Raw genomic sequence first — 15,747 nt, 5'->3', positions numbered from 1 at the left:
CTACTTGGCAATTTTAAAAAATCATGAAAAATTATCTCACGAGTGTTCCTCAAAACAGCATGTTTTAAATGCTTAATTTGCTAAATATGTGACCACCCTTAAAAAATGGCTCAATGAATTTTGATTTTTTTCCCCATGTATCAAAATAAAGGTGTTCTCTGTAACATGTAAAAGTTTCATGGTCACTTACTTAGCATATAAGGGAGAATGAAAGAAAAATTTAAACCCCCCCTTTTCCGATTTTTTTTTATTTTTGCTATCTATGATAGGATAAAGACCAGATTCTCCAATAAACTTTCTAGAATTTTAATATAAATGAATGGCTTTATTCAGAGAATAGATATGTGCATTATTAAATCAATAGGTACATGGTCGGTCAATATTACTCTTTGGATGATCAAGGGAGATAATAATTTTATCTGTGTTGTGTGTGTGAGAGAGGGTGTGTGTGTGTTCTAAAGATTATGTTGTTAAGAATGAACATTCTCGCTTAAAAAAAAGTGCACACAGAGACACATTTAGGAAAAAATAGTTTATTATTATTTAAAGAATTATCCTTAAGATCATTTTTCAATTATAAGAATTTATCAAAAAAAGTTAGTGAATTATATTTTTATCAAAAGGCACAGAATTTAGCATATGCAAACAGCAGCACAGCATCTGACACAATACTCACAAAGCACATAAGACATGAACATTAACCAAAACAAAAACAGTGTACATGTGGAGCAGCCAGTTACTGCCCCCCCCCCCCTAAAAACACTCCCTTTAACCTGTAAATTTCACATGATCTTTTATATGTGTACAAATGTGCGAAAAATAGTGTCTTATATTTGTATATGACAAATAAAGTTTTATAGTATAAAAACTGTGTACATGCGGAGCGGCCAATTATCACCCCCGAAAAAACACTCCCTTATATTTATAAATGACAAATGTACTATTATAATATAAAAACCATGTACATGTGGAGCGGCCAATTACCGCCCCCGAAAAACACTCCCTTATATTTGTAAATGACAAATAAAGTTTTATAGTATAAAAACAGTGTACATGTGGAGCGGCCAATTACCACCCCCGAAAAACACTCCCTTATATTTGTAAATGACAAATGTACTTTTATAATATAAAAACCATGTACATGTGGAGCGGCCAATTACCAAAAACACACCAACAGTACAACAAACATGAACAAATAAATACAGTTACACAGCATACATGTATAAACTGTGAATACATTATTCTTCTTTGCTTGAGAAAAATCTTGTGATTGCGTTAACTGTTCTTGCTTTGAAACCATGTTCTTTCAACACAAAATTCAGTCTAGTTTCACCTCCCCTGTTAAAAGCCAACTGCAAATGTCTTTGACAAAGTCCGCATTGCACTAATCGCCTCGCTGTTGGCTTCGTTATGCTTGAAGCTCTAATCAGAGGAGTAAGAGATTCTGTTAATACTAACACATTGAACGGGAAGATGTCCTTTTCTGAAAAATCAAGCTTCCCAAGAAGTTTGTAACGGCTCTTAACATCAGCACTTGCATCATGTGCATCATAATCTTCACCAAGTATCTTAGATACAAGATTCTGCTGTTTGTAATTACCAATAACATTTTTGTCAAACTGTCCTCGAGATAATTTAAGGGTATCAATACAACCTGTGATTTGCTTTAAAAATTCTGGTAGCAGGTGGGTTTCCTGTAATTTCTTCAGCAAAACAGGAACATCATATATGCTGCAATGTTGTGCCCAAAGAGGATTGGCTTTTGTTTCTTATTGATGTAATCAATGAAGTCCCGCATTGCAGTATAAAGATCTTCACTCTTTACTGGTGTCCCATGATGGTACATCTGATTCGTGTGAAAATCGAAAGACAATCCTGTAAGGGAGGAAACTGTTGGAGAAATGTTATGGCTTGGTATTATATAACTGTTGAATAGTTCTTCACCATCAAAAGCAGCCAACTGTGTTATGGGCAAGGATCAGCTATTTGTAAATAATAACGACCGTCACAGTGAAAAAAATTGTGTCAATATTTTTTTACATTTTTTCTAATTAAATACATTTATATTTACACCTTCTTTCATGAATTTAATAAGAAAAGATAGTTGCATCCTTATTTTTTAAGAAAATCGCATCCAAATATAGGTGATCAAAAAGTGATGGGCGTTATGTTGACACATATAATGTGAATTTTTAAGTTATTTCGCATTACAGAGACCCCAAAAAAGACCATCATATGCATGGACCTGACCACACTTTTACTTGGGACGAAGTAGACAAATTTCTATGACCTATCTGTAAAATTAATAAGGCACAATTAATCGTGACGGAGGTGACATCAATTTTTCCTACTATAGCATTTTCAATCGTTTTTCTGCACAGAAATCATGTTTACCGTGAGTTTTTTTTTCACTAAATGAGGAAATAACACTAGTTTTTCATTAAAAAGCAGAACAGGATACATTAGTTCTTTTTTGAAGAATTTTTTATCCTTTATAATAAACGGATGTTATATTTGACTTTTTGACATACAATTCAGAAATGGATGTTGCAAATTGACAAACTAAAGTAAGGTAGTTACGGAGGTTACATTGACGACGCTTTTTAACGCATTTCGTAAGTTTTGTTAAGAATACACACGACTTTATACATGCAATGAAGTTAATTTGTCAAATACAACTCCATTCAAACATTCTGCTAATACTAATGAAAACTACTGAAAGTATTTCCATGAATTTTAAGCGCTGTGACGGATGTTACATTATAACATCCCTCACAGTTTTTCGTGGTAAGGATATTTTAACTCTCATCAGCTTTGTAATTTTTATTTAGTAATTTTATTATTTGTTCTTCATTAATATACAACTGAAGTTTACTAATAAAATTTTATCTTTAACAAAATAATAAGAAAAAAATCTTGTATCAGCACAGATTTAAATTTTGACAATGGTCAAATAATAACAGGCAATCAGCCAAGAAAATCATAAGGAGCTGGTAGCATAGCATCTGAAAAGAAAATAAATGAGTTTTATTATAATCAAAAAGAGCAAAATTGTAGGAAATGGTGTTTTAATTTAGGGATTTGAATTTTCATACATACCTTCAAAATGTAAAAAAAACTTCTTCGGCCTCTTTTTTTTCTTCCACGGGATCTGCCAGTTTTACAAGAACATCACTTCTCTCAACATCGTAAACAATATCTTGTTTGATCCATCTCTCACTCCTTTTAACTATTAACATTAACTTACAACTGCTGGGAAAAGTTGGGTTCCGTGTTTAATTAAAACATAAGTCCCTGTAGAAAATCTTTTAAAAAATTACATTGATGGGTTAAATAACTTTCTACAACCATGTATAATCAATATTAAATAGCATTCAAAAGACAAGAATATGAAGTTTAACTTCCAAATCCTGCTGAGAAGTTTAACTTCCAAATCCTGCTGAGAAGTAGCCTCCTCTGTCAAAGCATCTGTCTCTTCTGTGTGTTTGTCCTCCTCCCTTGTCACTGCATACACCTCCTCTGTAAGTGTGTCCTCGGCAGCCCTTGTTACTGCATCCAGCTCCTCTGTTATTGTATCTTCCTTCCTTGTTACTACATCCACCTCTTCTAAAAGGGCATTCTTGTCTCTTACTGCACCCATTTCGTTTATCTGTTTGTCCTCCTCCCTTGTAACTGCATACACCTCCTCTGTAAGTGTGTCCTCAGCAGCCCTTGTTACTGCATCCAGCTCCTCTGTTATTGTATCTTCCTTCCTTGTTACTACATCCACCTCTTCTATAAGGGCATTCCTGTCTCTTACTGCATCCATCTCGTTTATATGTTTGTCCTCCCTTGTAACTGCAAACACCTCCTCTGTAAGTGTGTCCTCAGCAGCCCTTGTTACTGCATTCAGCTCCTCTGTTATTGTATCATCCATCCTTGTTACTACATCCAACCTCTTCCAAAAGGGCATTCTTGTCTCTTACTGCATCCATCTTCTTTATATGTTTGTCCTCCTCCCTTGTAACTGCATACTCTCCTCTGTAAGTGTGTCCTCGGCAGCCCTTGTAACTGCATCCACCTCTTCTAAAAGGGCATTCTTGTCTCTTACTGCATCAATCTCCTTTATATGTCTGTCCTCCTCCCTTGTCACTGCATACACCTTCTCTGTAAGTGGGTCCTCAGCAGCCCTTGTTACTGTATCCACCTCTTCTAAAAGGGCATTCTTGTCTCTTACTGCATCCATCTCCTTTATATGTCTGTCCTCCTCCCTTGTCACTGCAAACACCTCCTCTATAAGTGTGTCCTCAGCAGCCCTTGTTACTGCATCCAGCTCCTCTGTTATTGTATCTTCCTTCCTTGTTACTACAGCCACCTCTTCTAAAAGAGCATTCTTGTCTCTTACTGCATCCATCTTCTTTATATGTTTGTCCTCCTCCCTTGTAACTGCATACACCTCCTCTGTAAGTGTGTCCTCGGCAGCCCTTGTAACTGCATCCACCTCTTCTAAAAGGGCATTCTTGTCTCTTACTGCATCAATCTCCTTTATATGTCTGTCCTCCTCCCTTGTCACTGCATACACCTTCTCTGTAAGTGGGTCCTCAGCAGCCCTTGTTACTGCATCCACCTCTTCTAAAAGGGCATTTCTTGTCTCATACTGCATCCATCTCCTTTATATGTCTGTCCTCCTCCCTTGTCACTGCATACACCTCCTCTATATGTTTGTCCTCAGCAGCCCTTGTTACTGCATCCAGCTCCTCTGTTATTCTATCTTCCTTCCTTGTTACTACATCCACCTCTTCTAAAAGGGCATTCTTGTCTCTTACTGCATCTATCTCCTTTATATGTTTGTCCTCCTCCCTTGTAACTGCATACACCTCCTCTGTAAGTGTGTCCTCAGCAGCCCTTGTTCCTGCATCCATCTCTTCTAAAAGGGCATTCTTGTCTCTTACTGCATCCATTTCCTTTATGTTTGTCCTCCTCCCTTGTAACTGCATACACCTCCTCCATTAGTGGGTCCACTGCCCTTGTTATTGCATCAGACTCCTCCAATATCACAACCTCCTTCCGTCTTTCTGCATCCAGCTCTTCTGAAAGTGCAGTCGCATCTCTTTTTCTAACACTCTTCTCCTTCTCAAATTCCAATTGCTCTGGCATATCCCTAAATATAAATATTTAAAATTTTCAAAAATTTTTTCCCCGTTCTGTACAAATCAAGCATTTTTATGATAACTTTACTTACAGTAGCATCAAAAGTGCACTTATGTCCAATCCATCTGCTGAGCTGCAATACACAAAAAAAAAGATTTTATTTTTCACTTTGTTTGAAATTTTGCATATTTTTTTAATAAATTTGAAAAGATACCGCTTAATAGATTTTGACACATACATGTCTCCTTCAAGCTCATTTTCTTCAAACATTATCTGGCTACTATCATTTGACTCTGCAAAACAAATTTAACAAGAGGCCCAGGAGCCATATCGCTCACCTGAGCAATTGGCTAGGAAAAAGCACATATCAGATCAGAACTGAAAGTTTACTGAGGGGGGGGGGGGGGGGGGGCTTGAATTTTAACCCCCCAGGGGGTAATGATTTGAACACTACCTGAGGATGATTCCCTAAAAATATCACTAAGCATGGCTTTGAAGTACCTGAAAAGAAGATTTTAAAAGGTTTTCCTCTATATTCCTATGTAAAACTTTTATCGGCCATTTTGCCCCACCCTACCCCCGGGGGTCATGATTTGAACAAACTTGAATCTACACTACCTGAGGATGATTCCACAGGGGTTTCATCTTTCCTGTCTCAATGGTTCTTGAGAAGATTTTTCCAATATATTCCTATGTAAAACTTTGATCGGCCATTTTGGCCCCACCCTACCCCCGGGGGTCATGATTTGAACAAACTTGAATCTACACTACCTGGGGATGTTTCCACATTAGTTTCATCTTTCCTGGCCCAGTGGTTCTTGAGAAGAAGATTTTTAAAGATTTTTCCTATATATTCCTATGTAAAACTTTGATCCGCCATTTTGGTCCCACCCTACCCCGGGGGTCATGTTTTGAACAAACTTGATTCTACACTACCTGAGGATGATTCCACATGAGTTTCATCTTTCCTAGCCCAGTGGTTCTTAAGAAGATTTTTTTAAAATGCCACTAATTTTTCTCTAATTCATGATTATCTCCCCTTGGAAAAGGGCGTGGCCCTTCATTTGAACAAACGTGAATTCCCTTCACCCAAGGATACTTTGTGGCAAGTTTGGTTGAAATTGGCCGAGTGGTTCTTGAGAAGAAGATGAAAATGTGAAAAGTTTATGACGACGACGACAACAACGACAACGACTACAACGACAACGGACAAATTTTGATCAGAAAAGCTCAGTTGAGCCTTCGGCTCAGGTGAGCTAAAAAAAAGAATTATAATGCTATCAAAACTGAAACAAAACACAAATGAATAAAATTCTATTTAAAAAACAAAACAAAACAAAATCACATCTGATTTGAGAATTTCATTACACATATATTATGCATTCTGAACAGTAGAGATACCTTCTGAAGAACTTGCTCTTTGCCTTTGTATACCTCCCCTGAGTCTTGGAGCACCTCCTCTGACCCTAGGCCCACCTCTCCTGACTGTGGGATCACCTCCCCTGACCCTGGGACCACCTCCTCTGACCCTGAAACCACCTCCTCTGACCCTAAGACCACTTCCCCTCACCTGTGGACCAACTACTCTGACCCTAGGAGCAGTCCCCTGATTCTGGATCCCTATTTCTGCATCCCTATTGATGTCTCCTAAATCTGGTTCTTCATTTCTGGTTCTGGCGCAATGTCCCTCTCCTCTTCCTCTTCTTGTTCTCCCTATTCTGTTTATGTTTCTGTGTCTAAATCGCCCTTCACTAAAAGCAGAATTTCATAGTTTGGGATTCCAACATAAAAAAGGTTTCAACGTGGCAACGTTAAAGCATATAAAATGATTATAAAACAGTTTTTCACATTAGCTGTTTTGAATATTTAATCTTTGAAAACAAACTTACCCTACTTGCTGCATACTTTGGATTATCCAAGGACCAACATAATCTTTGTTTATACAGTTTGTACCATCATTCACACAGTTGTCACAAAAACAACTCAAGTTTCTTGTAGCTATTTTGTTTCTTTCAATGCTTCTGACACACTGTAGTTTACGCGTACCCATTAAAGTCTTTGATTGGCTTCTTTCTGGTCTATTGTGGTTTATGTCATCCACATAGAAGATGGTTCTTTTCGAATGTTTCTCATCTTTGGTGAGCTTCTCACAAGCAAATTGGTAAAGATCTTTTGCATTATTTATGACTATATTCTGTCCATTTACGGCTCTCCTTGCAGCACTTTTAACTACAGCACCTGCCCAATCAGAGGGACCCTTTCCATGTCTAGAGCCATAAAAGTGGCGTTCTGTAGGGTGTCCAAAGTCTTCCAAACTATACGAGATGTCCGTAAATGGGGTCTTTGATTTCTATTGTGCTGCACAGCCATCGGTCATTTGGATCATCTTTTTAATCGTAAGTCCCCGATTCCTTGTAAGATGTTTTTCAGCTTCTATAACAAATCTTTGCACAGAATGTGCATTGTGGTTCAAATCATTTGAAATGAAAACAAGGGATTCAATTACTGTTTCCTCACAGTTGTAATCCTGGCATTGATAAAATGCCACTGTTGGGTGAACTGTGGCCTGTTGGTGGCCCCAGTGTGCACTCTGAACTTCGTGTTGGGCTATATATGAGTAATTCTCTGAAAAATCCATATTTAGAATTATCCAATCTTTTGGAACTTTATTTTGTAGATTTGAAAATTGACTTTGTTGCCAAGCAGCAATGAAAATAAGTTCAGAGAGGCTTTGTAGTTCTTCCGACAACTCTGTAATGACTTTTGTTAAGGATTCACAGTGGGTAACAGGTTGAATTTTGCGTGATTTCTTTTCCCTTGTACAGTTTCTTAACTCGCTCCCATTTTGTATATCTTGCAGATTCTTGGGTAGTATTTTTTGCAAGATTTTCAAAATACTGAAAAAACACCACATTCCCCACATTCTCTTTTTAAGCATCTGTAGTCATGGAATGTGTTGGAACCTTTACCACATAATGTTAAAGAGACTGCTTCATACTTGTCTTTTATACTGATGTTTGATCCATTCTTTGCAGCAAATTGTCTAAGAGATCTCAACTTCTGCTCAACATTTGTACATACTTCGCAAAGACATCCATACCATGTCTGTTTTCTGGTTGATTCAACATTTCTTGGCTTGTTACGTTTAAAAGTTTACAAACTTACTGGTTGTGCTGCGGGGTTCAGCTCTTTAAACTCGGCGAAAGTTTGTTTGATTGGCCTGTCCAGAATTCTTCTTTCGCTCAAATCTTTCTTGATTCTCTTAGATGTTGGTAAATTTGTAGAGATATCAGGTCTTGTGTAAAAGTGTTAAATCCTTCTTTTTGCACTATTTGAAACTGCATCAGATCTTCTTTTCCTCTCTTGCAAGTCTTTCTCTCTCCTAGTAAATTCAGATTCTTTGACTCCTATGTATTTCGATAATAATCTGTTCAGTCTGTATTTCTTAAGAAATGAGAGGTTATGCAGGATCGTTTTTTTCACTTTCTTGTTTTCTCTGACAATCTTCTTGATTACATGGAATGAATGATCCATTAATTTTAATTTTTTACTTGAGAGTGGACTGTTTGCAAATAAATTTCTCTTTGCCAGAGCTTCTTTCTTTTTAGGAGTTGCATTCTCCAATATATTTTCTACCATGTCTGCATAGTGCTCTTTATCCTTCGGTATGTGGTGTTGTTTTCTCCTCTTTGGTCCTGATTCTGGGTTTCTCTTTTTTTTTTGACGATAATCGCGGTCTCTTTCTTTTAATCTTCTCTTTTTTTGACTGTTTTGTCTTTCTCTTGATTCCCTTTTCTTTAAGCGCCAATACATTCGTTGTTTTTCCCTTTCAGTTCTAGTCAGGACTTTTGTTGATGTGGTATTGGACATAGTTTTTATTCCCATCTCCTTCTGGCGTTCCCGAAACCTGCGAATTAACAGAAAATCCTTTGTTCTTCATTTCAATTTGAAAATGTCATTTCCCAATGCAACTTCAAATTTTCAATATTTAACAAGTACATAATAAAACTTTTTATGAATATCCAGCTGATTAATTTCATCTGTTTTCATTTACAGAATTGTATATTTGAAGAAAAAAATAACCTCTTTTGTCTCTCTCTAGCTTTAGTGCGATCTGCTTCTTTCTTTTCCTCTGTTCTTTTCCTCCATGCTAACTTCTTTCTTTCTCTTTCTTTTTCTTGGTACTCTTTATATTTCTTACTATCTTTCTTTAAATGTTCTCTATACCTGATACGAGATATGTTTCAATACACATGTGCATTTTATTTCAAATGGAACTTGATTAATTTTCAGTTTTTTTCACTAACAAGTGTGTAACTGGATTTATTTTCTCAAGCAAGTCAAAAATTATGTGTGTACAGTTTACAATATTGTAGAAAAAGATATATGCAGTTAATGAATTTGTACCTTTTAGCTCTGTCTCTGCATTGGTAGTCTTTTCTTTTAAAGGCTCAATGTTTTTTGATTTTCTCTTTCTTAGACTCTGTATGATTGTAAATTAAAAGAATAATATTTTCAAAATTATATCTTATGAATTCATGAAAAAATACTGAACTGCTTTTTATTTAGTTTTTACTTTTTAGAAAAAATAATGTACAACGTGTGTGTCAGAAAATTCCTTCAAGATCATTTGAAAATTGTATTAGACAAAAGAGTCAATGTGTCACATCCAATCAATATAACATGTCAACTTGTAACATCCAATCATGAGATTATTTTTCCTCATATGATATTAAAAATAGATAGATTTAGAATCTGATATTTAGTTTAAAGTATATACTTCTGCTAATTACCTTAAAATATAAACAAATACTCCACATTTCATGATCATATTATCATACTGCGTATAGAAGTTATTATTTGACCAGAAAAGGTGTCAACATGTCATATCCGTTTTTCAATTTCTTGTCAACATGTAACAGCCAAATATTGTTATGTTAATAATGTACGAAGACAGGAAAAAAATGCGACTTCAACAGATAAGCATTGGTAAATATTATATTTTCTCTCTATCTTATTGAAAAAAAAATATGTCCACAAAATTTCTACGTAACATAATCGAATCACTGTGCTTCAGCAGTTATGGTTTGACATTGTTATGTGTCAACTTGTCGCATCCGTATATTTTATGTCAGTCAAAATTTAACTGCCGAACACCAAATGACCTCTATGATCGTAATAGTTCTTGAAAAATACTTAAACTTTTGTGTCAAACAGTAACTATTATAGATTTTAACACATTGGAGAACATGGCTTGTCCATTTTATCATTAAATTTTATATGAATCTAATTCAGTAATTAGCGTGACGTCTGTTATCTACTAAGAAGTTATTGACCGACAATACAAACTCACCCACTTTGCCTCCATTTTACGTATCACGGTCGCTTTTCATGACGTTTACTGCAAATGTGTGGTAAAACTAGTAGAAAAAACCGAAGTGATTCTATATTCCGCATGTAAAAGCCATTTTACGACCCAAATTACGGACGATACGAATTTGACCGACACCTGTGCACCTTCGATAAATGTGTGAAAATTTATTATTTTAATCCTCTTACACAAACGTCATTGAAAAGAATCCGTTGAGTATGCTTAAAAGTTAAAGCTAAATATAAAATATTCGTGTATTTTTAATACAATTACATTAATTTCAATGTTTGAAGTTAACCCATCATGTTGACCGACACTCGTAACGTCCGTTATTCAATTTCAAAGCTGTTTTTCTCGGGATCTGATAAGCATATATATATAAGAATTGTAAGGTAAACATCCATCTTTTAGAATAGTTGTATATAAAAATGTGTTAATAAAAGGTATTTTTAAAAATTGCATTTTTGACACATAGGTTGGAAAATCTCTTATAAGCATGCGCAAAAGTTGGACAATTTTATACAAATTCGGTAATAATAATTTTATTTCTTAAAATAAAAAGATTTAATTGTTTATTGTTTCTCTTTCATATTACAAAATTATAAATACAACTTTATGAATCATAAAAAAAATTATACTCTTGTTTATTTCAATTTCAAAAGTGACGGCCGTTATTATTTACAAACAGCTGATCCTTGCCCTTATGTCAGATCGCCTTGGTAAACCTATAACAGAAATAAATAGGACATTTAAAAAGATGTTGACAGGCAAACAGTACATGTATAGAACCTTACAATTTTAACATCTTCTTTGGCATAAAATGTATATAAATGTAAAATTCTATATACACATATGATGCATTTTTAACACATAAAGTTTTCAGATGGACAGAAAGCCCTACATCATATTCAGGAAATAATCAAAAAGTCTGAGCCAATCTCACAAGTAAAACCCCCACTGTGATATGAATTTGCAGACAGATGCACGGATAAACAGGAATATGATGTCTAATTTGTGAAATAAAAATGAATCCCACTAAAAAGGAAGTCTTAACAAAAGAGTGTCCTTAAATTTCAAGCTTCTTTCAGTGGTAGTTGTTGAGAAAATTGTGAAGGAAATTTGGAACTGATAGATGCACATATAAACAGGAAGTTGACATACTGTTGTACTGAAAGTAATCCCTGTTCACCATATGACATGCCAAATCAAAGAGTGTGCTTAAATTTCAAACCTCTAGATAGAAAAGTTGCTGAGAAAACTGTGAGAAAATTTATTGGACAGACATATACAGACAGTCACACAAGGGTAAAACAGTGTGACAAAATTTATTAGATTTCATTGTAAAAATCACTTTTCATATGTACTCACTATTGCATGATAAACAGACTGTTTTAAACACATAAAATTCACAATTTTGAAAGGGCACCATAAATTATAAACTTAGCATACTCTATTTACTTATTACCCAGAGGTAGATCTCTCTCTTTATAAACAGTTGTGCACCCCACCAAAAAGGAAACTGTTTGGAGCCATGATAATTCACAATTTTGAAGAGGCACTTTTTCTTGCTAAATTTCATAAAAGTTATGTACTTATTTAGTTAATTTAATACCCAGGAGCAGAGAATAAAAAATAATGCATTTTCACAATATAATTTATGATGAAAAAGATTTTTTTGTAGAACCTTTTCACACACAATTTTGAATAGTCACTCTTTCATCATAACTATGTATCGTGTTTCTTAGTCATATTTATTTAATACCCAGGATTACATCCATTTTCTATTACAGTTTTTAACAATTTTTATTACAATGGTCATTACATTCATGCTAACAGTTTGCATGATAACAAGGAAGAAGATTTTTAAAGATTTCATTAATTTTAAATGTTCCAATAGATGCTGTATATGAAATTTGATTGAAATTGGTTGAGTGGTTTCAGAGACAGAAGCTAAAATGTTCTCTCTCACACGACGGACGACGATTAGCAATAGGTTTTACCTGAAGGTGACCTAATAAATGCCAAAATCCATATCTTCAGGTTCTAAAGTTGAATTCAAATGTCGCACAATTTTCAAACTATTCAAAAACTATTCTACCTGTTGTTTCTAAATCAAACACAACTACAGTTTCCTCTCCACTGAGCTTTATCTTTGATAAAATAGTTTCAATATCAGCATCTTCTTGGAGTTCAATTTCATTGCCATATGTATCTCCCTCCTTCACAGCTTCTCTTCGATCACAGCGCACATTTTTATTCTTTAAAAAGTAAAATTAAAAACTAACATTTAAACAGCTGTATTTAAGCGGTGCCCCCCCCTCTCTCTCTGTACGGTGGTGAGGGGTGAGGTTGTGTATGGGTTGTGTATGTGCATCTGAGAGTCATAATTATTAATACTAGTATATAAAAACCTTTGTTTTAAGTTAGCTTACATTCAAAATGAAAGGCAGAGCTGTTTTAACATTTTAACAAATAGACTGAATTTTTAAATACCTTGAGTGAAATACGCTTTCTCTTAAACGCCACTGTACGCTTCATATCTCTAACCCTTTTTCTGATTTTGTCTCGTCGTAAACCATGTAATTTAGTCATCTGCCCTGGAGAAAGCAAAATATTCTCATTGACCTGTAAAAAATGAAATGTTATTGACAGAGGTAACTTCAAAAAGATATAGCAGTACAAGTAGTAAGTACTCCTTCTCCACACATCAAGTTTGTACATTGTACGTATCATTCAATTACAGCGAAGCCTCTTTAGTCCATGCACTTTACCTTCTGGAAGAAATTTATGGGGAACATTTTATATTTATACAAGGATAGAGAATTTGGTATTTTATATCTCTAAAATATGTCAGTATTTTTATGTTTATACTTGCCTTACTTAACCAACCACTCCCTTCATTCTTCAGCATAACAGCAGAGGATATTCTTGCTTTTAAAGATTTGGTTCCACCATAAAACCTTAACAAAAGATGCAATAATGTATGCATAATATTTACATTTATACAGTGCTCCTATTTAACAGTTCTGTACTGTAGATTCCTAATTATACGAGAGAAATTGATTATCACATAACTTCGCGAGAAGCATCACCCACTAAATAATATTACTGGCTTTTATTATTTATGATGCTATTATCCATGTAAATTCTCTTCATCGACTATTCATTCGAGAGTAATTATTCTTGTGATTTGATGTTGAAGAGCCATTTTGCGATGATAAGTACTCACCAAAAATAAGTAATTTACAGTATTTAAAGTGAGAAACAATTTTCTTGAAAACTTTTGTGGCATAACTTGTTCTACAGTATACTTGAATTTTTTATTTACATAGAAAAATAGCATTTTTCTTTCTTACAATATACCTGTTTTTGGGAGCAAAGCTAGCCACACTGTTGTTAAAGCTTTCGTTAGCTTGAGTTGAGCCAAGGTTCATAAGTCTATCTGCTCTGTCAATATAGCTTTTGGCCAGTTTTTCCAGGTCTTCTTTTAAATGGTCCCCAGAAAGTGCCTTTCCATCTGGTAGATGTTTGTATCTGCAACACATACCATATAAGTACTCATCTTAGATCTATTGCATTTTACAGTGTATTCTAAAATTCATTTTCATGTTTCATTCAATCATTTCACATGCACCTTTTCTGTGCAGATAAATTTGATGGATAGTAAAAAAATTAGATGTGTTTGTGAAACAATGATGCCCCTGTATGGCACCTTATAGAGAAGGTCAAACTTTCTCTAAAGCAAATGAAATATGTTAACGTTGGTATCCAAATTAAGAATCTTGTTTGAAGTAATATGTCTGTGAAATATGAAAGCCCTAGAGGCAACCATTGAAAAGATATGGAAATGGTTACAAAATAGTCAAACATCAAAATCTAATGGTCAAAATTAATGGTGCTCTAGGAAAAGCCTTCTCAAAAGAAATACAAAATGTGAAATATGAAAGCCCTAAAACAAGTATTCAAAAGGTATGGCCAAGGTTAAAGTTTTCAAAAGTGGGTCAAACTCAAAAGTCAAGGTCAAAGGTTCAATGTTGTTGGTATCCAAAAAGGTCTTCTCACAAGGGTTGTTATTGTTTACAGTTAACTGTAAAGTTTTACCTTAAGTCACAATCTTTTTCGCCTGATGCATCCAGAGAAAACAAATCATGTGATTGGTCAACTCATATTATCAACATTAACACGGAAATAGTCCGTTGCACGAGCAACCAATCAGGGATAAGAAGAAAGTTCCAGTCATAAAGATTGCGGTTAGGAGGCGTGTACTATTTACCTTGAACGCAGATGTCAAATAGATCGTGACGTAACGTAAAACTTTACAGTTAACCTCAAACAATAATAAACATGTGAAGTATGAAAGCTCTAGCACTAACTGTTCAACTTATGGCTAAGGTAAAAGTCAGGGAAAGTTTTGCAAAACTGGGTAAAAATCAAAGGTCAAGGTCAAATATGATAGTCTTGTCACAAGAAGTATACATGTGATATAATGAGCACCAACCAATTAAAAATTATGGGCAAGGTTCAAGTTTTTGCATGCAAAAAGACAAGACAGATACATGTACATGGACAGACAGGGCAAACAATATTATCCCCCCTCCCAACGCAAATTTTCAATTACCTCACAATAAAACCATGTTGTTTTAAGTTAATACAACAGTACCTGAACTTGGTTGGGTCCTTGTTATAAGTACACCATGATGAGGAACACTGATTGTGGTCTCCAAATATGTGAGGAACAACTGTTGCCAACTCAGCTCCCAGAGTTTCCTTGAAGCCCTGATGTTTGGAAATGGTGTACATAAAACATCTTACAATGTACGGAATTACTCCTGTAGACTTGAGCTGTTTATGTTTTTTGGAAAGACTGTAGAGAGAGGAAGCCAGATTTTTTTTGACGTGCGATTTGTCATTTTTCTTGATGATTGTAGAAGGTAATCTGGACTGCGTTGTTGTATCGTTGTCGGCATGTAGTGTTCCAATTTCATGACCCTTGTCTTCCATTTTCTGGATGATACAGCAAGCCATATCTGGCTCCATTCCTTTGCTTGATCCTTTAGAAATCAAAAAAAAGCAAAACAAATTCAAAAAAATGAAATTCTATTCTCAGTTTAGTTATTTTATTATGTATGAAGTAATAAAAGAATTATTTTAACAATTTAAACTTTCCTTTACCCAAAAATGTTGGTAATTCCCACACCGAATTATTTTTGGGATCTGGTATTTTGAATTTTGGCAGATATAGTACT

The 15,747-nt window shown here is 34.9% G+C and overlaps 1 protein-coding gene across 1 annotated transcript; it reads right to left on the bottom strand.

Moving 5' to 3' along the window:
- Positions 1 to 1,639: 1,639 nt before the first annotated feature.
- LOC134246768 (uncharacterized) lies at positions 1,640 to 15,558 on the bottom strand. Its single transcript, XM_062729128.1, has 7 exons — positions 15,162 to 15,558; positions 13,865 to 14,035; positions 13,377 to 13,461; positions 12,995 to 13,126; positions 12,600 to 12,759; positions 11,208 to 11,226; positions 1,640 to 1,970 (listed from the first exon to the last, which is right to left on the bottom strand). Exons 1-7 carry the CDS (start codon positions 15,536 to 15,538, stop codon positions 1,706 to 1,708), a joined length of 1,209 nt encoding a protein of 402 aa, XP_062585112.1. The 5' UTR covers positions 15,539 to 15,558; the 3' UTR covers positions 1,640 to 1,705.
- Positions 15,559 to 15,747: the final 189 nt, after the last annotated feature.

Source organism: Saccostrea cucullata, unplaced genomic scaffold, assembly GCF_032062105.1.
Source record: "Saccostrea cucullata isolate Sc308-1 unplaced genomic scaffold, CSIRO_AGI_Scuc_v1 ctg5035, whole genome shotgun sequence".
In the NCBI taxonomy this organism is placed as follows: domain Eukaryota; kingdom Metazoa; phylum Mollusca; class Bivalvia; order Ostreida; family Ostreidae; genus Saccostrea; species Saccostrea cuccullata.
Note: the sequence above shows the minus strand (reverse complement) of the source record. Positions and strands in the feature narration are given on the sequence as shown.

Coding starts and splice junctions, on each gene's coding strand:
- LOC134246768 (XM_062729128.1), bottom strand. CDS start 15,538: ATGGAGCCAGATATGGCTTGCTGTATCATCCAGAAAATGGAAGACAAG. Junction 13,127..13,376: donor GGAGTGGTTGGTTAAGTAAG/GCAAGTATAAAC, acceptor CATTTTTTACAG/GTCAATGAGAATATTTTGCT. Junction 12,760..12,994: donor GAAAGCGTATTTCACTCAAG/GTATTTAAAAAT, acceptor TACTTTTTAAAG/AATAAAAATGTGCGCTGTGA.